At 34.2% G+C, this 15441-nt stretch overlaps 1 protein-coding gene across 2 annotated transcripts in view; it reads left to right on the top strand.

Annotated features, from left to right (window-relative positions):
- Mnn1 (menin 1) overlaps positions 1 to 15441 on the top strand; it is a 65085-nt gene that overhangs the window by 36096 nt on the left and 13548 nt on the right. For both annotated transcript variants that reach the window (XM_089105715.1, XM_089105716.1), the window contains exons 4-6: positions 1452 to 1694; positions 3830 to 4037; positions 13067 to 13356. In XM_089105715.1, coding sequence (XP_088961841.1) covers positions 1452 to 1694; positions 3830 to 4037; positions 13067 to 13356 — 741 coding nt within the window. The remainder of the gene's footprint in view (positions 1 to 1451; positions 1695 to 3829; positions 4038 to 13066; positions 13357 to 15441) is intronic.

Below are 15441 nucleotides of genomic sequence, written 5' to 3'. Positions count from 1 at the left end.
GTTTGCCACTCATTCCAGGCAATCTAACGGCCCTATGGCAATTTTAAATTCTTGGTCAACCTCCTTAAGACCATAGGCTGGTGTGCCTTGTTTGCCACTCATTCCAGGCAATCTAACGGCCCTATGGCAATTTTAAATTCTTGGTCAACCTCCTTAAGACCATAGGCCGGTGTGCCTTGTTTGCCACTCATTCCAGGCAATCTAACGGCCCTATGGCAATTTTAAATTCTTGGTCAACCTTCTTAAGACCATAGGCTGGTGTGCCTTGTTTGCCACTCATTCCAGGCAATCTAACGGCCCTATGTCAATTTTAAATTCTTGATCAACCTGCCTGAGACTTTAAGCGGGCATGCTTTTTTGCCTCTGTCTGAATTTGCTCATTTTGGCACTGGTATAGCAGCAGTTTAGGTTTAACTCTTATTTGACTTAAGTCAGCACGCAACTCGTTTTCGCTTTATGTCGCCAAAATTCTGCAGTTCATGCTTAGATTGGTTTTACAACGAGTGTGAAATTTTTGGGCCGCGTAACGGAAATCCCGTAGTTTGGACTTCGTTTCGACAACAAGTCAGGACGCAGATCTCTGTTGCACTGAGTAAGGATTGAACCTCTTTTGGATCAAAATTGAAAGTTGGCTGGTCTTTGCACCTAGCACCATTTTGCGCTGATTTTAGACTTGACTCGTTTTTATGCCGTTGCTTGTGTTTGTGCTAATATGGAAAAACTTCACTTGAATACAGTTTAGACAATGTACTGCATTCCTACCTTTGTTTATGGGACATAAAGCCTTTTCCGGAGTTATTACTGTGAATTTATTGTCTGCTGGTAAGTAAGTGATTGAAGAGACATGGGCCCACCTATACCTCCACTTAAATTCCTTGCAAGGTCCTAGTTTAACAGATTCCTATATGTTCTCTACTAGGATTTATCCGTGAAAAACTTACCAACTACGAAATTGGAGGCCCTTGTTCCTTTTAATGCGTTGGTTATGCCCCTCTCCCCTCCCTAGAAGTATATTCTATAATTGACCTATATATATATATATATATATATATATATATATATATATATATATATATATATATATATATATATATATAATCTATCTAAAATTTAAATGAATATCTTAAGATTTTGATTCCACTGATATCAGGGGCACTATATTGTCTGAGGACAAATGAGAGTATGAGAAAGGGACTGTTTGCCACAGACCACTTTTGAACCACAAAAAAGGCACTCGATATTTCCATATTCGATCGAAACAGTCCTCTTTTAAGTTTTTTTTTTTATTTGTAACGAAGTGCCTCGAAAAAGAGTGCATGGAGGATGTAAGGCTTTTTACTGGTTCAGTGCTGCTGTATTTACTCCAACAAGTTAATTCATCTTAATCTATCAGCCCTATTTGTTTCTAATTAGTCTGTCTTTTTATTAATTATACCATCTCTGGTTTGCAGGGAGAATAGCTGATGATAGACGAGGCCACTCAATCGACACTGGAGTTCAAACTAGATCCTGGGTTTACCTCTTAGGTAAACCTGTTGTTGGGTCGAGAAAAACAGAAGTGGCAGCCCTTGTTTCAGCAATAAATCCTAGTGTATCTGCACATACTGACTCCCTTGAACTAACCAGACTGCATCAGGCCCTCCTCTGGAAGTTGTACGACTTGAACTGTCTTGACAATTATCCATTGGCTCTTGGTATGTGTTTTTTGGCTATTTTTAAGTTTTTTTTCTTCTTTTTGCTTAACTTTTGCTTTTTTTAGTTTTATTTGACTGCATCAAGCCCTCCTCTGGAAGTTGTACAACTTTAACTGTTTAGACAATTATCCATTGGCTCTTGGTACTTATTTTTGGCTATTTTTAGCTTGTTCTCTTTTTTGCTTTTTGCTTCTTCCTGCTTACTTTTTGGTTCTGTTTAGTTTTATTTGACTGCATCAATCCCTCTTCTGAAAGTTGTACGACTTTAACTGTTTTGACAACTATCCACTGGCGGTTGGTATTTTGTTTTTGGCTTTTTTTGCGGTTTTTGCTTTTTGCTTCTTCTTGCTTAATTTTTGTTTTGTTTAGTTTTAATTTTACAGAGGTCCCGTTTTTCTCTATGAAATAGTATGGCTGCTGCATTGAATCAAATATAAATCTATTTCAATCTTGATATATTGCTTGGAATTTAAAAAAAAAAGATAAAATCATTTGTTTTGAATAGTTATTACTTATTAGTTAAATTGGAGGCTTTTTATTATTTTCCTTTATTAGGGATTTCTCTCGGGTTTTGATACCCTTCTTCTTTTTTTCTTTTTTTTTAAGAAAAAAAATCCCACCTCTCCTCTTGGTGACATAAGTAATCTTTTTCACTTAAATTTCAAACTTTAATGTCACCTACACTAATTTAGAAACTTGTTTTTTTTCGGTAGCCAAACGTAATTGATGAAAAAAAGGTATACTATTGTAAATTTGTAAATTACCAAGCCACAAAAAAAATATTCCCGGTTTTGCAGGATGCCCTTCCGCCATAGGGCACCCCTTTCACAGTGAAAATACTTTAATAATTCATAAACAAATACTATATCCTCCTTCTTATCCCATTGTGATTGTATTTTATGTATCATCGGACAGGGTGTCTGCTCTGGTGTGGTGAGTAATTGACCTTATGTTTACTGATTTTTCCTCCTTTTTTTTGTTGGTCGAATTTTTCATTTTGACTGAATATCCATTTCTTTATTGATTTTTTTTATCTGTGTAAAACGAGCTTGTCTTCTATCAGATATGTATAGAAAAGAAAAATAAGATATTTTAGTATGTTATGTGTTATAAGAAATAGGAAAATGAATGAACCTATACCTGAATTATTTCTTTTATGTGGGTGGTTTTAGTGATGCTAATAGAATTATTTCACTTTAAAGTAAATTTTAGCTCAAAGGTACAATGCGCGTAGATATGCACAGTTTGGACCTTTGTGAGAGAGGAGAAGGGTGCCAGAAGATGTCAATCAACCGAAATGGGTGATTTTCCTTTAGTGTTGGTTGGTATATGCAATAAATTTCATATACCAATGGATGCTTTAATTTAACCTACAATGTTAAAGCGGGTGAGCACAGTTCAGATCTTTGAGGGTAGGGTTTTCTTTGTATTTTACTTGGGAGAGGCATAAAAGTAAATATACAAATTCAATGGCATGTTAATTGTTTTTTCTAAAGCAAAAATCAAAGGTGCCATGTGGAGCTCACTCCCTCCTGCATTGTGCTGGGCCAGTCGGTAAAAAAAATTGTTTACCGACTTTACCGACTATTTTACAAAAGTATCAACCATGGTTAGCAACAATGGCCTACCAGTTGGTGAAATTCATTGTTTGCCTGTTCCAAATCCTAATTTTGGCTAGACTGATTAGGCATGTCTTTTATAATCAAGTCCTTGGTCGAATTTATAGTTTCTGACTAAACTCTTTTAAATCTAAACGTTTGACTTTTACAGTGTAGACAAGATTCTTACTTCAAAACACTCTCTCTTTTTGCTGCTGGGATGGAAAAACAAAAATTAGTAAATCAGTGAACAAGCTGTTCAACGAAAAACGAGAAAAGAGCCTAATTGATCAGACTTACCACCAACGGTGGAAACATCCCCAATCTCCTCTCTCTCTCTCTTTCTGTCTCTCCCTTTTTTTCACCCTCTCTCTCTCTATCTGTCTATCTATCACTTTTCTTCCTTTACTCTCCTATTCGTATTTTCAGCTTTGAGGCTTCTATGTTATGTCATATAATGCAGATAGCTTTATTTACAAGATAATTGGGTGTCTCTGTGTTTGGTATTTGGCCTTATTTGCTGCATTATTTTAACAGGGAACTTGGCCGACCTCGAAGAGTCGTCTCCTACACCAGACCGTCCATCTTGTGAAACACTGTACAAAGAAGGAATCAGTATTGCCTCTACAATGTATGATGACTTGCACGTTTATCCTTACATCTACTTAGCTGGTCACTACTATCGCAGAAAGATGTACAAGAAAGCTTTTGGACAATGGGCAAATGCTGCTCAAGTTATTGGAAGGTAAGTCGCTTCCATTCGTCTAGTTTGGGAAATCAGAATTGACCAAGAGGATTGAATCATTAAATGAAGACCTCTTCTACTGAGAAAACAGATTCTTGAAACAACGTTAAGAATATGAGCGGAAAAAAGAAGCTTATAAAGAATGGTTTAAAAAATTGTTTTATTTCAAACGGCGGAACAGACAATTTTTTTATCCGTCAAAATCCGCTATTTTTTTGTACAGTTACTGCTGCAGTAGGACTTCCCGCTTACCATCCTAATAAAGATTAAACAGCGAAAAAAAGATAAGAAGATCGTGCTGGTGCGCTTTATTCACATAGCCTACATTCTCAGATTCTGTATCAATGCAGTTGCCAATCATTAAAATTGGGATAAACTTAAGAGTATAAACAATAAAGATATGATTATAATAATATAAGTTAGAATAGTAATAATATCGTTATGTTAATATAACAATATATTTGAATGTAATAATATATTCAATAAAGATCAACAATGGTTACATTTTTCTAGTCGTATGACCTTTACTTTTAGCTCTTTCTGTTCTCTTTCGTCGCCTGAAAATATTCGAAATGATCGAATTGACAATCTAGATTATGAACTCCTAATCCTTATTATCTGTTGTAAGGGCAGATACTATCCAAGTTGTATCAGTCGGTCTAGCTTGGGGAATCAGTAGCGTCTTCAGGAGCGACCTAGAGGTATGGGTCATTAAAATAGCTATGATTAAAGGCCTTTTCCACTAACAAAACAGATTCTTCAAACAAGATCCAAAATTATTGCTTATACGAACGGAGAGGTTTGTAAAACTGAATTGTTGAATTTCAAACTCTAGCAGAGCAATATTTATTTTGTCCGGCAAAAGCAACTATCGTGCCTAGTAGTTTATATTCATAATCTAGATTGGGAACTCAAACTTATAAGACTGAATTGTTGAATTTCAAACTCTAGCAGAGCAATATTTATTTTGCCCGGCAAAAGCAACTATCGTGCCTAGTAGTTGTATTCATAATCTAGATTGGGAACTCAAACTATGTATTCATAATCTAGATTGGGAACTCAAACTTATAAAACTGAATTGTTGAATTTCAAACTCTAGCAGTGCAATATTTATAAACCCGGCAAAAGCAACTATCGTGCCTAGTAGTTGTATCCATAATCTAGATTGGGAACTCAAACTACCGATTGTCTGTTGACAATCCGAAGCCCATTTAAAACCAAAGTTGGGAATTCATAGTTGTTTGTCAGTGGAAACGATGTTAAGTGAGAAAGAAATGGAAATATTGAGTCTCCCCCATGAGCAAGTTTCTTCAAACGCTCCTCAGGAGTGATCAATATAGAAGGATGGGTCATTATTACAACTATATTTAAGTGATAAGGGATCAGTGGGAATGTCAGTATGATTAAATATTTGCTCTTAAGGACATCGTTGGTACATGCATTCAAATAGTGGTCTAAAGTTTGATATTTTTGATTATTTTGATAAAGTTTGATTATTAACCCTAAAATCTTTATTAATTCTTCAAAAGTCTTTATATAATACATAAATGCAAAATCATATAACTTATGAACAAAAATTCACCCTTAAATCCATTCTTTTTTTAATCTTGTTTCAAGCGTTAAAGTGTCCTTAACGTAAGTCAAATTCGTTAATACCAAGCTGCAATTTTCGCATATCAATGATGCCGCAATTTTCGCCCTTCAGCCATCATCCAATTCCTTTGTTTTAATAGTGCCTCAACTGTTATAATACTAGAAATGCCGATAATTTGGTTGAGTATCAAGACACCACATGCACTGGCTTTATTATACGTTACTAAGCTCCAAGAATTTCGTATAATATTCCAACTGGTATTTGGGGGGCTAAGCACATCGGTTTATTTAAATATTCTATTTTCAATATTCAATACCAGTAATCAATTAGAGATATTGAATATTGAAATATAGTTTTTTTGAATATTTTTTTTCTTTCAGTATTGAAATATAGTTTTTTTTTTATGTAAAAAAGGTAGGGTGAGAGAGAGTATGTTCATTTTTGTTTTTTATTGATTGATTAATCGATTGAGAGTCAAAGGATTGCAACCCTCTTCTTAGGCACTTCGTTGTCTTCCCTTGACGGATTTTTTATGTGATGTTTATTTATATGTAGTTTGTGGATAAATTAGTCAGTCAGACAAATTAATATATAGAAAATTACAGAAAAGGGTCTGTCGTACTTGAACCCTAAACATTCCAAACTTCTTGATCCTTATAAAACTTTTATCACTCAATTTAAAATCCACCCATTCCTCCCTTATATACAACCTGGTAAAAATTTCTTGCCTCAGTCCATTTATTTCCTTGCAAATCAAATCATACGCCCCATCTCCATATATTGGGCAAAAATAAACATATTGAAATAAGTAGCGACGAAAACCACCCTTCCATTATGAACATCAACAACAAGAAGAACAATAAGTAGTTCTTTTCGCAAGACAGTGGAATTCTATATTAGAATGAATAATTTGACCCTATGTCCAAGGGCCGTTTTCAGCAAAACATAAATATATAAAAAAAAGAGACTTAAATCTCCTGAATCGTGGAATGGCCAGGCTCAGAATACTCCATTGTTATACTGTGGACGTGTGAATACTTTTTCAGGATGTCTTGCCTCATGCAGCTCATTATTGTATTACGATTCTGAGACACACATAAATCTGACCATATAACCAACTTTCTGACCATGTAACCAACTTTTGTTCAGCAAAACAGACTGCTGTATGTGATTCGGCAAAACCGCTTTAAAGAAATCGAGAAATATTAAATTCGGCAAAGGAGAACTGCAAAATACAGGCAGATAGACACGTCTCACAGTAATGTCAATTAGATCATTCAAAAGAGTTTTTTTTTCACAAGATAACGTTTATAACTTGGTTCCGACAAAAAATTTTAATTTTGGAAAAACCATTTTCAAGCGACGATAACCGTTTATACGATAAACGATATACGATACGACGATAACCGAAATACGATAACCGATAACGGCGACGACCGTTTCATGGCGACGACTTAATCAAAACCATGTGCTGAAATGATGATCAATTTTTTATTTATTTATTTTAACATAAAATATGTAAAAATATTTTTATGTAACCTGCACATGGGGGTGCTACATTTCCCCCTCGCCCCTGACATTTGCTCGAAAGGCTCTTTCGAAAATAATGGGAAAATAACTATGATAAAAACAATACTTTTTCCGACGTGTCACCCTTCCTCTCATAATGAAAAAATGCTCTGATCCCTTTCTCTCTAAGGGCCGGACCCTTACTGTGCTAATCAGCATTATTCTTGAAATCTCGTGAAAGTGTTAGATATGCTTTCGGAAAAACTTCAGCTAAGGTTATCTCTCTCTTAACAAGAATTTCTTAAGGAGGTTACGCGTGATAATCTTTCAGTTTCTGCCTCTTTATTCTCTCCTTCTTTTCTATAAATTCCCTTTCCCCCTTCTCCGCTGCTCTTTAGAATAGCTAATTGAATTAAAAATTTTGTCTGACATTTCTTTACAAAGAGTCGCGTTACTGCTATCTTAGCGTGTTACTAGAGTTGGGTGAAATGGGTACCAAAGACTTCATCCATTTTCCCTTTTCTGGTTGGTCTCGTCCTCTTTGTCCGCGAAGGAGGGCAAACTTACTTTGTTCTGTTTTGTATGGTTTTCATCAGGTCTTATATTGCCATTGGCATGAGCTTATTCATGTGAGTTTTTCTAGAAATTACCATGTTATTTTTCGTTAAACCAGGATAGGTTAGGGAAGAATTTCAGGGTCGATTGCCTCAGCTTGGACATGTGATCCTTAGCTTTTGGTAGCGGTATTCCTTGGGATGTGGAACACCAGAATATTGGTTTTTTACGCCCCGATATACTCCGGGCAGTTATATACAATAGGTGCTAGCCTATAGCTATTCTAAATTTGATAGTGGTGTAAGCTACTATCGTGCCAGTACCCTTAAAGATATCTATTCGATAATTCCCATTTATTTTGCGAGTTTGGAATAAAAACTCCTTAAAGTAGCTACGTTTTTTGGATGTTCCTTTATTTACGAAATCCTTCTGGGTATACTTTTAATTAACGAAGTCAGCTTTAATTGTCATTCAGAAGTTACAATACAAGAGTAACCAGTAGCAACCTATAATTATTGTTTTGTTTGAGTTTTAGAACTTTTAATTTGATATTGTAAAGTTTTTTAAAAGTTCTATCGCCTTCACGGTAGATCAAAAATCCCAAGTAACAAAAGCTTGTATTTCAGTTTGCAAAACTTTTGTTTTCTTTCTTCGATAGCTTTTGTTTAAACAAAACTTTTTTTTCTTTGCATCCACGTAAAACTTCATTTTTTCTAATGCAATGTTCATTTTAGGGTAGCCTAGTAGTATATCGCTTTATTTTAAAGCGCTTATAGCGCATGTGATCCTTTCTAGCTGAAGACCAAAAAGGGAAGGGGTGGGTTTGTTGGAGGGTAGATAGGGAGGTCCGGCATTCATTTTTGGTTATTTTCATTTTATGTGGTTTTTCCAGTTAGATTATTATCTTTAATCATATTAAGACTTCGATGGCTAAACAGAGGGTGGGAAGAGGAGTTTGTTGCTGGGGGAGATTAGATACACCATGCATCGTCGAAAACATTTGTAGCACGTTTAAGCCTCAGTTTCTGAAAGTCAAGAAAGGGGTGACAGCTTAGGTCGATGACTGAGGATAGAAATGGGAAGCTCAGGGATTTATTTTCAATTATTTATGTGATAGTGCCTTTGCAAATGATATTGTTACCCTTAACCACAGGAATGTGTGAATGAGGGGTAACTTAAATTGGTCACTTCAGAGACTAGACTTGTGATTTTCAAGCAAATGTAATTTCATCACTAGTTACCATTATTTTTTTTTTGGCAATCGTAGTTTGATTTTAAGAATTTTCAATTCAGTTGTTAGATTTCAATATCAGTTCCATTTCATTTCAAAATTACATTCCAAATGTTTTATTTAAAAGCGGTAGAACACAAAACATTTAGTAAGCATGTCAGAGACTACACTTCAAAAACACGCAATTTCTGGAAGAGTAAAGTGAAGTAGCAAAAGACGAACCGCGGTAAATGGAAAAAAAGGGGAGGGAGCCCTGAGATTCGTTTTTAGTTGTTTATATCCCTGCCCTGTGAGCAAGTAAGTAAATAGGGATTGCATTTCACTGTTTAGATTTTATTTCAGTAAGAAACAAGTCAAAGCAAGTAGTAAATAAGTAAGAAACAAGGTAAATATAAACCAATAACAAAAACAACATTTAAAAAAACTGGCGAGTGAGAAAAAATTGCCATTTCTGGCTTATACAGGAATTGTAACTATTATCTAAATTATTCTTAATGTTGAAGTGTTAGTTTAAAAAAAAATTAATGTGATTTCGAAAAATAGCTTAGAACCCCCTAAAAATGGTGTCGGATCGAAACAAAAAGTACATCTTGGAATTGCCTTAGCCGAAAACTCTATTCAGGAGACTTGCAGCTCCCTGGTTTGAACGACAAGGAAAATAACTTCTTTGCATGGGTAGAACTGATGTGACCTCTTTTTTCCTTTTTTTCCGCTGCTAGCAGGGCACTGGAACATCATAGAGAGCTGTTTAAGAGTTAATTTTAATACACGTCAAATTGGGGCTTAGTCTTGTTATTTACTGTAATACAGCCATAATTAACAAATGATTGATTTTCATGTGATCTCTTTTCACTAATCCAGACGCCTGTCTGGTCGATTTAACCCGATTCTTCAATATCCCTATGAAATTTTCAGCTAGCAGCATGCTTATATTCTAAAGGTTAATTGACGTCGTAAGAACAGCGTCAAAGCGTGAGCTAAGTCAATCACAACACAAATTAATTTTGTCTGGGGTAAATTGGGAAATTAATTAAACGAATCATCGTTTTTTTTTACGTTATTCGAATGATTTCAAAATGCCCTGAAACATTAGAAATATAATACTAAAAGTTTATAATTTGTTGGAGGGGAGGGGGAGCCCTGAGATTTGTTTTAATTTGTTTATATTAATATAAATAAATTTACAAGTAAGTAAATGGGGATTGCATTTCACTGTTTAGATTTTAGTTGTTTTTCCTATATACCATCTATTTTTTTTTCTACTTTCCAAAGCGAGTATGCCCCTTATTGCCCCAACGAATAATCAAGGTTTCTCATCTGACTTCAGTGGTTCAAATAAATTGTAGTTATGGCTACGAATTTCCAATTATCAAGATGAATTTAAATTCCTTACATAAATTCCTGTTTAATTCTCTGGAAAAGAACATGGCCTGATTTCCTTCTATATATATTGATGGACAACTTCTGGTAAATATGATCAGTTTCTCAGTTACTTGCAATTTATTGTTCTAAAAAGCTTTCAGTTCAGAAAAACGGATTTTCATATCTTAAGCCCTTTTGATACAGTGTTGTAAATATTGCTATTAGTTATCAAATTAATTTGTTTTTTATTGTTTGATTATGTTATATTAATTTATTTTTTTTACACTGTCTTTCATTATTAATTTTTTTTTTATAAGTTCAAAAATATCTAAATAGAATTTTCCATTGTGCAGCCTTCTCCCTTTAGGTATAACATTTATGATAGAGTTAGACTAGTTTTGGTATAATTGATATTATTAGTTTTATATTCAATATAAGTGAAACTTTTAGAGTTAGATGGATTCTAGCGAATGGTTAGTAATTTTGCCGTCTGTTTTTAACTTTTACTAACTTCTTTGGATGCAATTTTTTACTTACTCTTTTGTAACTGACAAATAATTTGTCAAAAACACAATTAGAGTATGTCCTATCTGATTGCACATACTTTTGATAGCGAGTAGAAATCTGAATGACATTTAAGTTTTTTGCCTTTTTTTATGAAATTTGTTTCGATTTTGAAACCCAGAATACAAACATGAATAAATATTCAACTCTTTTAGTGATTTATTTAAACAGTCCTCAAAGAAACTAGCTGGATGCAAAATTAATTTCTCTTGTTTGGCATAATGGACGTTACGAGGTGGCTATGAAAGAGGCATAAAATCCTCTAAGATTTTGTGAGAATTAGTGACGTGCTGATGCATGGGGTGGATGTCGAAGTCCGGGACCTACGTCATTTATTATTTAATAGTAACCTCTTCCCTAACAGGGAATGAAACTGATTGAGATGTACTAATAGTAGCAGGTTTATTTTCTTAAACACAGAATTTCCATTCGTCCCTTAGATTTAACTTCCTCACTTTTTTTTCTTTTTTTTTTCTTTTCTTTTTTTTTTATAGAGTATAAATACTTTATGACGAGGAGGAAATTTGATCCTGAAATATCAAATGAGGACAAGGCCGTATCCAGGGGAAGTGGGTACACTGTTTACCCCTCCCCTCTCGAAATTTTCGTCCGGCTCGTAAAAGAGTAACAAAAATGCATATAAAACAAATTTCTGAGACATTTTGTATTTTTGTGTAATTCCCCCCCCCCCCCGAACAAAAATTCTAGATATGTCCTTTAATCAGGGCCATAATAATTTGAGAAACATATCGTGAAATTTAAGGAGGACCTGTGCCTCGAGGCCCACTCCCTGTGCCAGTGTCTCCCTGTCTCAGCACTTCTTACCAAGTCCTAGAGGGCACTTATTGTCAGTATCTGATAAATCTTAAAATTTTACAGGACCCCCTTCGTCGGTGTCTCAGCACCTCTCACAAAATCGTACAGGAAATTCTGTGTCAGTTTCTCAGCACCTATATCAAAATCTTAGAGGACCCCTGCTTTGGTGTCCTAGCAACTATCACAAAATCTAAGAGGACCCCCTTGTCGGTGTCTCAGCACTTCTCATAAAATCTTAGAGGACCCCCTGTGTTGGTGTCTCGGCAGCTAGGATGTAACTCCTGGCATCTCAAATTCTTAGGACAGTTTTAATTCTTAGGATTAAATTTAAATCTTATTATCATCTTATTTAATAGTTGGTTTTTGCCTTACTACAAAGTCAAGCATCTCAATTCGGCACCTGGTTTCTAATCAGGGTTGCCCACTTGCACACTTTTCGTGTGAAATGCACTCTTTTTTCATTGCACTCTTTCACGCCACGGACGGGGTTCGCATCTTTTTGCCCATTATTTGCTCTTTGCACTCTTTGTGAAATAAAAACGGTACTTGACTTGACTACAGTAAAGTCAGCTATAGGTCACCACTAGTTACTTGGACCTCTTAAATTCCTTTCAAAACATTTGGATAAAATGGAGACAAAACTTTAACTAAACATTTGATGCCATCAACTTTAGATCAATTAAAGATTTAATCAATCAAAATGAACACCTGCAAATTTCCAGAAGAGGATTACCTTTGAATCTAAAAAAAGAATGATAATGGTTATCTAGCCCATTACTTAGAGGTTGATTTAAGTAGGGAGTCCTCATAACTTTATTTTTAACACATTTGAAAAATCTAAAGGTAATATGTTTATTGATCGAACGATAAGTGATAATTATGTGTAAATGGCAAAAGTGGTCAGAACAGTGAAAGGGGCTGCGCGCGTAGTGGCAGCGACATGCGCTCAAATTTCTGACTTGCACTCTTTTTTGGCTCTGATTTGCACTCTTTTTTGGCGTCGACAGTTGGCAACCCTGTTTCTAATGTCAGGAACTCAGATGAATTTTATCAAAGATCATTTTTAAATACATATATAGATGTAGGGAAGTCATTGTTCACCTTAAATTCCATTTATTATTATATATTGTTGATATAATTATTTATTAATGTGTTAAATATTATATTATTAAGATTGTCTTATTGATTATATAATTAATATAATATAATTAAAATATAATTATGTTTTAAAAAATTAATTAGATTTAAGAAGACTTAATTTAATTAAATAAAATAAATATTATATTATTGATTAAATATTGTTAGATTTATTTAGCCTAAATTTTCTTTTTGTCTGGTTTTATGTCTGTTTAATGGACAAATAGCCTAGTTTCTTACTAGCCTACTATTCTCTTTTAGGTATAACTATTCTCGTGACGATGAGGAAATTTACAAAGAGTTCCTAGAAATATCCAATGAGTTAATACCCCATGTTATCAAAGTAGAGAGCTCTGGAATATCTGCTCAAACACTTCTAAAAGACCCCAATAGCTTTGCTTCAATCCTGCGTTTCTATGATGGACTTTGCATGTGGGAGGAGGAAGGCTCCACTCCTGTTCTCCACATTGGCTGGGCAAAACCATTGGTTAATATTCTGGTGAAGTATGAACCTGAAGTTCGAAAGCAGATAAAAATCTCTACTAAAAGTGGTAAGCTCTCTTTAAATATTTGCGGTACACTGGGGAAGGGGGCGACAAATATCCAATAATATAGGAGACTAGTTGTATGGAAATTTCTCACTGTTCAGATCCTTTACCTTACAAATATCCAATAATATAGGAGACTAGTTGTATGGAGAACTTAAGTTCCTAACTAAGTTAAGAACATTAGAGAGACTCATTGCAGTACTAAGCCACCTGAGGCCGCAATTATTTGCCACTGTCACGCAATAACAGTGGATACCAATAATATAGTGGCATTGTAGTTTTATAATGGCAGTGTGGTTTAAATAATAACCAAAGATTTTTTGGCTGCAAACATTTTTTTTTTTTTTTTTTTTTTTTAGAGTAAAAACTTTGTAAAAAAAAATTTGGTGGACTGAATATAATTAAAATTGGAAAGAGCGATACGTTTTAGTACCCCTTTGTATAATTTTCTATTCTTTTTCCTTTATACATAAGAATCATTGCAGATTTATATATTTTTGTTTATATATTTATTAATTATATTTTTGTCGTTTTTTTTTTTAACTTGAATTACCAAGAACCTCAAAACAAAAGTATTTTTTGTATCCTGTACCCATCTGAGGTCTGTTCATTCATGAAAACTGTATTTTCCTAAGATTTTTTTTTTGGTTGATTTAAAATTATGAAGCTTACAGGGCAGTGCGACATTTTCGTCAGTGTTGCCACGTTGAATCGTGCAAATAAATAAGTAAAACTAATTAGTTGAGTTTGGCCACACTTTCTGTCCGTATAAATACAAACATATAGCCATTTGTTTGATGCCTTGGAAACTGTCTACACCTTCAAGGGAAAGCCACGCCTTCTTGAGCTGTTTGGTGCCACATTGCTCTAGCTTCGTTTTGGGGATTTTCACCCACGTTTGTTTTGTTTTTGAATTTGCTGACCGCTATTACCTAAAATGTATAACCATATATATATATATATATATATATATATATATATATATATATATATATATATATATATATATATATATATATATCTAAGTCTTTATTTATATCAAAGCCATAAGCAGACACTTATATCGCTCAATACATAAGTTAGACTCTCTAATATGGGCCAAACATACAAATATATACCATTCTTTTCTACGGATTTTGAATAGACACTATCTGTATCCAGGTTGTCAAAAAAGCGTATCTACAACATCTGAGGAATGACTAAAGGTACTTAAATTGAAACTTTCGGGGCATGTCTAGGGAGATGTTGATCTAAATCAGAAGACACTATATGTATCGAGATTGTCAAAAGGGCGTATTTGCAATATGTCAGGAATGAATGATGGTATTAGCTTGACATTTTCAGGCTATATTGGGGGGGATGCTGAAATGAATCAAAAGACTCTCTATGCATCCAGGTCACCAAAAGGGTGTATCTACAATATCTTAGGAAGGGCTATATTCTAGTCTTTTGTTATATTTTAATTTTTATTCTATACTTTATACAGTTTATTGTCTAATGTGTTAACAGTCGCCTTCTCGTAGCGAAAATAAACTAAATAGCATTATAATAATCTAGCAATTACCTGTACTTGTCCCTAAATACAATATAATCTAAAATAGAATCGAAAAGTATCTTTTCTAAAACCATATTTAAAAATGGGAAAAATATTGGGGCATGGGGGGGGGTATCAGTTTCCTGCTTTATCTTCAGAAAATTTAATGTTTCTTGTAATTAGCAATAATAACACACCTTTGATGTTATTTTAAGGTTTTTGTTCTTCCCCCCCCATACAAAAATCCTGAATACGGCCTTGCATGTATTGCAAAGTTTTTTCTATATTATCAGGTATCTATTCCTATGAGGTATTATAAATGTGGTTTATATCACATATCCGTAAACTAATCACACAAGATCAACGGATTCGATCTGCTTCCGAATATGTCGTTTAATTACCAAAATGATACTTATTTTAAGTATAATTTCAATTATATAAATTACCAAAATTTCTCACTGTTCAGATCCTTTACCTTACAAATATCCAATAATATAGGAGACTAGTTGTATGGAGAACTTAAGTTCCTAACTAAGTTAAGAACATTAGAGAGA

Source organism: Artemia sp. Qi Xiang Cuo, chromosome 20, assembly GCF_049724085.1.
Source record: "Artemia sp. Qi Xiang Cuo chromosome 20, ASM4972408v1, whole genome shotgun sequence".
Taxonomy (NCBI): Eukaryota; Metazoa; Arthropoda; class Branchiopoda; order Anostraca; family Artemiidae; genus Artemia; species Artemia sp. Qi Xiang Cuo.
This window is presented reverse-complemented; position numbering and strand designations above follow the sequence as displayed.